Genomic DNA, 8,962 nt, shown 5'->3' on the forward strand with positions numbered 1-8,962 from the left:
GTTGAGGATGAGGATGGAGGCGCTGACGGCCCGCACTAGCGAGGTGCTAGGAAAGCAGATACACTGGTGGATACTGGGTGCAGTGAGTGAGTTCCTGCCTCTTGAGGTCGTCCAAGTCGTCATCGTCAGCGACGACGCCAGCGTCTGGGTCTAGGATGAGTGGTCTGGAATCTAGCAGAGCAAACAAAGGCAGCAAGGCACTCGAGTTCCATCCAGTTTCCGACTGTCCGAAGAAGAAGGAGGAGCAGGAGCAAGGGCAGGAGGCAAAGGCGCGTCTCATGTCCTTCACAGTTCACTTTCGTTGACCACGAGGCGCTGTCCGCTGATACATTTGGCGAGACCTTTTTACTTCATTTTTCCGCTGGCTGCCCTCTGTGTTTGCTCCTCTTGTGTTCAACAAAATGTTCCAAATTGTTGCGCACTGCAAGCATCCCTGGAATTTGCGCTTAACAAACTTCGGCAAATGTTTTCCGTTTCAGTTTTTACAGGGCGAGAAAAAGGAAGCAGGTTATGAGAAATAAAAAGGTATTAAAATTAAACAAAATAAATCATACAAAAATAGGGAATTAAATCAAGAAAGATTTTATGATTAATAAGATCTATTTTTCTCTTATTATAATCATTTTTTAGCTCACAGAATTTTAAATTAATTTTAAATTATTTTATTTTTCTTCAACTTGTATCCTAAAAATTAAATATTAATTATTCGCTGGGCCTAATTTCTCTTACTCTCAGTGTGTTTCTTGGTTTCTTTTTTACTTTTTTTGAGGTTTTTTCCCCTGTTCTTTTTGCCTGAAATTTATACGCAGCCTGCAAATAATTAAAACGAGAGCTGAGCCGCCGCCAAGTGTCTCTTCTGCTGCGTAAAAGTTCATAAGTGTATGTGTGTGTTCCCACAACGAAAGACTTAGGCAACGAACTTGGCCAGCCATCAGCAGCAGTCAACGGGCCATCAACAGAGAAGACAGGGCACAGTTACACGGCCGTCCCCCTAATAGATCATTATTCAAAGAGCCCGAGCTGTCAGGTATTTGTTTAATTCGATTAACCCCTGGGCCCGAGCATAACTATAACTATAACATAGCGTTCGTTCGAGTTGCTGTGACCACCATAGCCATAGCCTCGCCTCGGCGGTTTCCCACCATATATGTATATATATTGGCGAGAGTCGCAGTCAGTCAGAAATGAAATCTATAAAACAAAGCTCCAACGAGTTCCAATTTATCATCGTAGCAGACATTAATTTTACACACACTCAAGCGGAGCCAGAGCTCGAGCTCAGCCACCCGGTTGATTTCATGCCTCGAAACGAGCCACAAAAATTAATGTTAATTAATTTGACTTAAACTGACGATTTCAACAGACACATTACTGCGGGGCATATGGCAAATAAAAGGCCACAGAAATAGCGACAAATCAAAATGGTAACCAGGTACCCCATTGATGGGGCCCGATTGATAATGCTCGTCGATCCCCAAAACGAAATCCCACTTAAAAGCTTTTCACTCTCTCAAAAAGACATCAAATCCGAATGGCGCATAATTAACTTGTGCATTGTGGGCCGCGCGAGTGGGAATCCCGCTGGATTTTAATATGTTTGTTTGCCGATCGCCGCGCCAACGTTGCAAATTCAATTAGGCCCGAACATGCTCTCACTTTATTAAATTAAACTGCACCCGAAAAATCGTGAGCCCAATTCTGAGTCAAAACCAAAGGCTCTGGTTCTCTGCTCCTCTCTCTCTCTCTCACTCAGACACCAAAGAATGCAGCGGCCCCAAGTTGTTGTTATCTTCGTTTCTGGTCTTCGCAATTCTTCCGAGACGCGGCTCCGAAGACAGAGACTCGCGATCGCGACTCTGTCCTCGGGCCCGAGTAGAAATTCTCTAAACACGCTGTCAAGTTATGTCTACATTCCTTGATCATATTTTTTCCAACTGTTTTCATACCCGCTACTCCTGGCCATCATTGGGTATACCGATTCGATATATGTCGAGATATATGCCCATTTAAAATTAACTCTGAATGGATTTTCGTGTTTATTTAGCATATTAATGCAGGGCGTTTCTAAAGCTTTTAAAATAATATTGATATTCGTGCCTGGTCCCAGCATTATAATAATTTACGTATCACTTTGAAAACGGTTTCATATCAATTTTATGCCTAGGTCTTCCATATAATGGGCTTTTAAGTCTCAAGTTATGGGTTCCAGGCCGTAAAAGATAAGGGAAGGCTGATCTCTTAAGGTGTCCATTTAATCAGAGGAAGTCTATAGTATATAGTGGTGATTTAGTTGCGAAACTTGATAGAAACCTATAAAATATAGGATGTCTAAGGGTCGATCCACTTGAAAATAAAATGTTTACTTATTTTGGTCTCTCCTTTCTGGCTTCGTTCGCTGCCTGGGTATTTCGTTAGTTTCTGAAATGCTCTCCCTTCGTTTTTGTCTCCTGAACATGATGATGATGATAATCCTTGCGAGCGGAGGACCTCTCTCAATCCCATTCTCTCTCCTTTCCATTTTCTCACATTTTGTGCGAAAGTTCTATTTAAACTTAAACTTGGTCATTATTTACATATTTTATTTGTATTTATTAAATAATTATTTTAAGATATACCTTAACATATTGTCATCTACAAAAATTGAGTTTTCCATGTGCAACTTTCTAGTTAAAGCTAATTTAACCCTACAAATATGTGAAACCTGATATTCCATAATTCTTTTTATGTATATTTCAACAATTTGTCATCAATTTAAAAAAGTTTTTAATATTGATTTATGTTCAAGTCATTGATTAATTTAATTCAAACTTGGGTAACCTAATACTTAAACTGTCGTGACAACTCTTTTTATTTTACCTATTTTGTAACTTTACTGCTTTAATATTGCCCTGAAGCAAGTAATAATAAATTAAATAGTCACAAAAAATATTTAAAATTTTTTTCGAAAGCTAAAATCAAAAGTTAACTCAATTTGAAGATGTTTTCTTCCAGAGGAAGTGCCTTGAAATAATCGTGAGCAGCTTCCCCACTACGTAATCGCCTTCGTGCTGCTCTCTGCTCCTCGCTCCACGCTCTCTTTCATCCCAAATTCTAGTTTCTTAATGTGGCGCAGTAAATGAGCTTAAAAAGCCTCCCACAGCTCTCTCTCCCTCTCTCTCGAATTGAGTGAAATAAGTTAAAAGAGCTCGATCTTGAGCTCTTTACATAGCCACTCTCTGAGCATATTTTACTTGAGTCTCTACTTGGGCAAGTAAAATTCCAAGCACGTGTATTTTTAATTGGTAATAGATCGATTCACCTGAATAGGCCTTCAAAACGGAGCGTACTTATCTGATCTGTCATTGGAAATGACCCATTAAAGTGTTCCAGAACAAATACTTGATGGATTAATAGACCTGTCCGCGGCTGTAGTTAGAAAAATGTATCCAAACAGCGAACTCTTGGGGGCAATAGGTCTTCTCCTCTGGATTTTATTTGCCGACGGGGAAGCCACAAAGGTTATATTTTTAATAATTAATATATGATCTTTACAATACTTTTTTAATCCTTTCTTCTTTTTATCCAATCCTAGAAAGTCGTTTACAATTCCATCGAATGCTCTTTAAGGGGCAAGGTCTTCTCAAAGATCTACTGCCAGCGGACTTCCAGGCTGTCGCTGAACATCGATGTAACCATCGGTGAACAGCCGGCGGACAATATATTTGGACTCTGCGAACTTACACTGACCTCCAAGGGACAGCGGAAGATGAGGCCATTGAAGGGTTTCAAATTGGACTTGTGCCACCTGAAAAGGAACTCTAAGACTCAATCCTTGCTGGGCAGCTACTATAGAGCACTGAGCAGGGCGGCTGTAAACCTTCCTGCCAGGTGCCCCTTCAGCAAAGTGGGTATCTAAGTCACCACCAAGTCTCCTTATTTTGATTAGCTCATTTGGTTCTCTGATAGGACACCAATATCCTTCTAAGGGGACTAATTCTGGATCAGGAAATTCCGCAATACTTACCAGAGGTAAATTACACTTTCAAAGGAAAGTTTTATGCCAACAATGAGTTAGGACTCGAGGTTAAGGTCATTGGTGGATTTTATATAAATGGTAGTGATTCCAACCTATGAAGAGTGGAGTTTCTAGGAAGAAATCCGAGTTTAACAATTTGTTTTGAAGGAAAAGAATTAGTTTTAAAAAACGAATTTGTCAAGATTTTAATCAAAGTAAAATATAAGAAGGATTATGCATTACAAGGACTAAATAAAATATTTAAATCGTTTATATTTATGTAATTATTTGTTTATATTTTATTACAATTTTATAATGATAAGTTTAAGACCTTGGTAATCTATATAGTCAATTTCAATGCTATGAATTGATTTAAGAATATATATTATAGGAATATTATTTGTAATCAATTTTTTTTAGGCTAAAAAAAATCGATATTTAACCTCATATTTCAGTCTGATTTAATGGTCCTTAATAATTGCCTTGACAATAGAAAGTTTAAAAGAGTTACTATTACATTTTTGGTGACTTCTTCCAATTAGATACAAAGCCTTTTTAAGACTCAAAATTATTAACATTTTAAGTTATTTGTAGCAACTATTTTTAGTTAGTGCTAACAATTAAATTAAGGCACTTTAAATCTATTAATATTTCTTACCCAAGCCGAGTTAGGATTCAGTTTCTACATGCTCACGAGAGGAGAGCTGAGCTCAAGAAAGCAGCTCAGAGATCGATCCCTCTACCATTTCCACTCAAAACCGGCAAGCAGGTAAGAACAGGTAGGGAGAGAGAGATCCGAAACCGACTCCACCGCATGTCTTTAACTAAGCCCGGCGAGAGCTCGGTGGCAGTCAGTCTGTCAGCAAAACTCGAGGCGAACGGTACGCGCAGTCGCACATCCGTACAACCGTGCACCCGTGCATCCGTCAGATACAAAACCGAACCGATGCTCTCGAAGCAACCGAACTAACGCAGTGCGGCTTCTAAACAACTCGCGGCCAAAAACGAAACCCAGTGAGAACGTCGTCGACGACGGACAAGGAGTGAAACATATCGAGGCAGAAAATACATAAAGCGGAGGCATAAAAATTCCTCACATCGCTCGGTGTGCGGACAAAAAGCCTAAAATAAAACACAGCCAGTCGGCTGGCGGAGGTGCGAGACAAGAAATTAAATTGATAAAGCCTAAAAAGCCACGTTCCTAGGACCTGGACCAGGCCCAGAGACCCAAGGCAGCGAGGACAGGGCCCAAGACCGAGCACTGAACACCGAACACCGAAAACCCAAGACCCCGCTGCTCCGCAGAAACTTGTCGCGCTGTTTGCTCTTCGCGGGCAATTATCGGGCGGATCGGGATCCGGGAATCTGGGAATTCGAGTGCGAATCCAAGTGTGCCAGTGAGTGTGCGAGTGTGCAGTGAGTGTGTGTGCTACGGGCTGGTGTGGCAAATAGCTCAAAGCCACGAAATTGCTTTTATCGGAGCACCGAAATCGCCAACTGCTGAGAAATTAAAAACAAAAAGAGAAACTGTTGTGCTGAAGGGCCAGCAAAAAATATTAACCCGCCGGGCCTGGCCAGCAACAAACCTAAAAAAAAAAAATAAAAACAAAACAAACAAACAAACCAACGGCCAGCAAAAATGTATAATAAAAAATTACAGCAAGTGATCGTGCAGAAAATAGATCGATAAACCCAAGCCCCAACCCAAACCGAACTCGAACCCCGAAAAGCTAAGCTAAAGCTAAGCAAAGCAACAAAAAACAAGAGACGAAAAACGCGGAGTATAAAAATAAATAAACGAGCGACGATCAGCAAGCGATCAAGGAGCTATAGCAACTATATGTAGCATCTATAGCAGGAAGAGCACGTTTCTGTGTTTTTGTTTCAATTTCAATTGTGGAAATCGTAGAGGAAAAATTCGAACCGGTCGCAGGAGGAGTTGAAGTCACCAGCAGAGGATCAAGAACCGACGAAGAAGCAAGCACCGCACCGAGAACGAGAACCCGACAACCAAGAACCGATATTTATTAAACAAAGACAGAAATTAATTTCACGACTTTGTGCGGCACTGCATCAGTGCCCCCGCCAGTGTGCCCTGCATCCCGCCCTCCATGCCCCACTTGAACTTTGAGCCTGAGGTCTGGGCTTGAACAGGGAATCGGGATCTTCGGCTCGCCGGCAAAATGTACGACATCAAGCGCCTGGAAGCGGGACAACAGAAACTACAGCAACAGCACCAGCACCAGCATCAGCACCAGCATCAGCACCAGCATCAGGGCCTGGGCCTACGCCAGGAGCAGCAGCTCACCTGCAGCGTGATCGCAGCGCCCGAGCACCGGACCCATCCCATCTCCATCTCCAGTCCCAGTCCCTGTTCCAGTCCCAATCCCAGCGAGGCCACCCACATGACGCTGCTAACGTTGCGCCGGCGCCGGTCGCTGCAGCGGCGCGCCTGCCTACTCAGCATCCTGGCCGCCTTCGTCTTTGGCATGGCACTGGGCGTGGTCGTGCCCATGTTCGGCCTGCCCCACCACCCGGAATCCGCTTTAGAGACAGAGACAGATCAGCCAGCGGAGCCGCTGAGCAGCTACCGCGTGGCGTTCATCAAGGAGGCGGACTTCGCCACCGAGCTGAGTGCCGAGCAGGTCTTCCGCAACGCCTTCCACCTGGAGCAGGACAAGGATGCCCCCGATTCGATGGTGGTAAAGAAGCTGGACACCGACGACGGCAGCATCAAGGAGTTCCACGTGCAACGCACGGCCAGCGGCAAGTACCGCAAGGGCCCTGAGCGGAGGCTCTCCAAGAAGCTGCCAGAGCGGCCGGCTCAGCCGGAGACTCTACGCTCCCCTGTGGTAACGGCCTCGCCGGATCCCCTGCAGGCGGGTCTCATCGAGGAGGACGTCTTCTGGGGTCCCACGGTGGAGCGGGCCCTTCCCCGGGGATTCGCCTCTCAGGATCAGCTCAGTTGGGAGCGCTTTGTGGGCGAGCAGGGCCGCGTGGTGCGGCTGGAGCAGGGCTGCGGACGCATGCAGAACCGCCTGGTGGTCTTCGCCGACGGAACCCGCGCCTGTGCTCGCTACCGCCAGAACACGGACCAGATCCAGGGCGAAATCTTCAGCTACTACCTGGGCCAGCTGCTCAACATCAGCAATCTGGCGCCCAGCGCCGCCACTGTGGTGGACACGAGCACGCCCAGCTGGGCGGCTGCCCTCGGAGACATCACACAGGCCCAGTGGAAGGAGCGCCGCCCAGTGGTGCTGACCCGCTGGCTGTCCGACCTGGAGCCGGCCGGCATTCCTCAGCCCTTCCAGCCGCTGGAGCGGCACCTCAACAAGCACGACGTCTGGAACCTGACACGGCACCTGAGCCAGGAGGCAGAGCAACTAGTACAACCAGCACAGGGACTGCTCAAGCGGCTGGGTGCAGGGCCGGGACCAGCTGCCAGCTCGCCGGGCTCCGCTCATCAATCAAGCACGATTGAGGAGACAGGAACGCTGGTGCAGCGGCTAATTGAATTGGCACAATGGTCCGATTTAATCGTCTTCGATTACCTGATTGCGAACCTCGATCGCGTGGTGAACAACCTGTACAACTTCCAGTGGAACGCCGACATCATGGCCGCGCCGGCGCACAACCTCGCTCGCCAGTCCGCCTCGCAACTGCTCGTCTTCCTGGACAACGAGAGCGGCCTGCTCCATGGCTACCGGCTGCTGAAGAAGTACGAGGCCTATCACAGCCTACTTCTGGACAACCTCTGCGTCTTCCGGCGGCCCACGATCGAGGCTCTGCGACGTCTTCGGGCGGCGGGAGCAGGTCGCCGGCTAAGGGATCTGTTTGAGCGGACAACCAGCGCCGGGGTGCGAGATGTGCTGCCCTCGCTGCCGGATAAGTCGGTCAAGATTCTGGTGGAGCGCATCGATCGGGTGCTGGGCCAGGTGCAGAAGTGCCAAGGCAGCTAGTAGACGCCTCAACAACCCTCAACTCGACTGATAAGCTGTAAATAATGAAGCAGTGGAAGCCTCATCATCATCTGGATCGGAGTGGGAGTGCGAGTAGTCAAGGGGTCAGGGGAGTGGGCAGGGTTCAAGAGATTTGTTATTAAATTGATTAATTAGCTAAAAAGATTCTTTAAGACGAAAAGGCGAAAAACCCCAGAAAAATCCAACCTTTGTCTAAATTTCTTGAATAGTAAGGAAGAACCCTTGCCTAAGATCCCTGCCCCAAGTAGATCCAAGTATTAACTGGTGATCCACTGAAGAAGAAGCTTAACTAACTTGTAAATGCCAGACCCTCTGTCCTTGAGTATTAAGCTTAGACCTAGCCCTAAATGTATCTGTATAAAAAGTAAGGCCCAATAGAATTAACAATTTGTGTGATATTCGTGTAAGCAGCCTAAGTAGATTTCATTTTACCTTTACAACCAATAAACAACAAATATATACCGAATACCGAACGAAATGCGCCAACCGAATGTCACTTTGAAATATGGAAAACCATCCAACAGATGCAGATGCAGATGCAGATACACGAGTATCTGAGCACGCCTGCGCCTTGTGAGAACTTACATAGTCATGACAATAAATTGTCATTGATCTTTTTTTGCAGGTGAGATGGAGATGGAGCAGGAGATGTAGATGGAGTGGAGCTGGAGCTCTGGCTGGAGTTCCAGTCCCCCGTCTGCCTCCCTCCTCCTCGGCATTTGTCAACTTGCCGCTGCCCCGATGGAACTTGCCACATAATGCAGGCTCCACTTCTAGATACTCGGTGCCACACTCACACCAAGCCACAAGTCGGAGACGGAGTTGGAGTTGGAGTCTTCTGCTGCTTTTCATAATATCTTCATAAGCATTTGAGAGCTGCCTCTCTCTCTCTCTCTTGCTCTCCAGAGGCTCAAGTGCAGCAGGAGAAAGATGAAGCCGCCACAGCCAGACCCAGAGCCAGTTCCAGATACTTTCCACAAACACACGC

The 8,962-nt window shown here is 46.0% G+C and overlaps 2 protein-coding genes across 2 annotated transcripts; both read left to right on the top strand.

Moving 5' to 3' along the window:
* The first annotated feature begins 7 nt into the window (after nt 1-7).
* Nucleotides 8-4,113, top strand: LOC121502874 (uncharacterized). Its single transcript, XM_041776858.1, has 3 exons — nt 8-82; nt 3,572-3,883; nt 3,946-4,113. The coding sequence occupies exons 1-3, from the start codon at nt 8-10 to the stop codon at nt 4,111-4,113; spliced, it is 555 nt and encodes a 184-aa protein (XP_041632792.1).
* A 747-nt stretch (nt 4,114-4,860) lies between these two features.
* On the top strand, nt 4,861-8,435 carry fj (four-jointed box kinase). The gene has a single exon (XM_017169843.3). The coding sequence runs from the start codon at nt 6,178-6,180 to the stop codon at nt 7,951-7,953; it is 1,776 nt and encodes a 591-aa protein (XP_017025332.1). The 5' UTR covers nt 4,861-6,177; the 3' UTR covers nt 7,954-8,435.
* The last annotated feature ends 527 nt before the right edge of the window (nt 8,436-8,962 follow it).

The sequence above is a fragment of the Drosophila kikkawai genome, chromosome 2R (assembly GCF_030179895.1).
Source record: "Drosophila kikkawai strain 14028-0561.14 chromosome 2R, DkikHiC1v2, whole genome shotgun sequence".
In the NCBI taxonomy this organism is placed as follows: Eukaryota; Metazoa; Arthropoda; class Insecta; order Diptera; family Drosophilidae; genus Drosophila; species Drosophila kikkawai.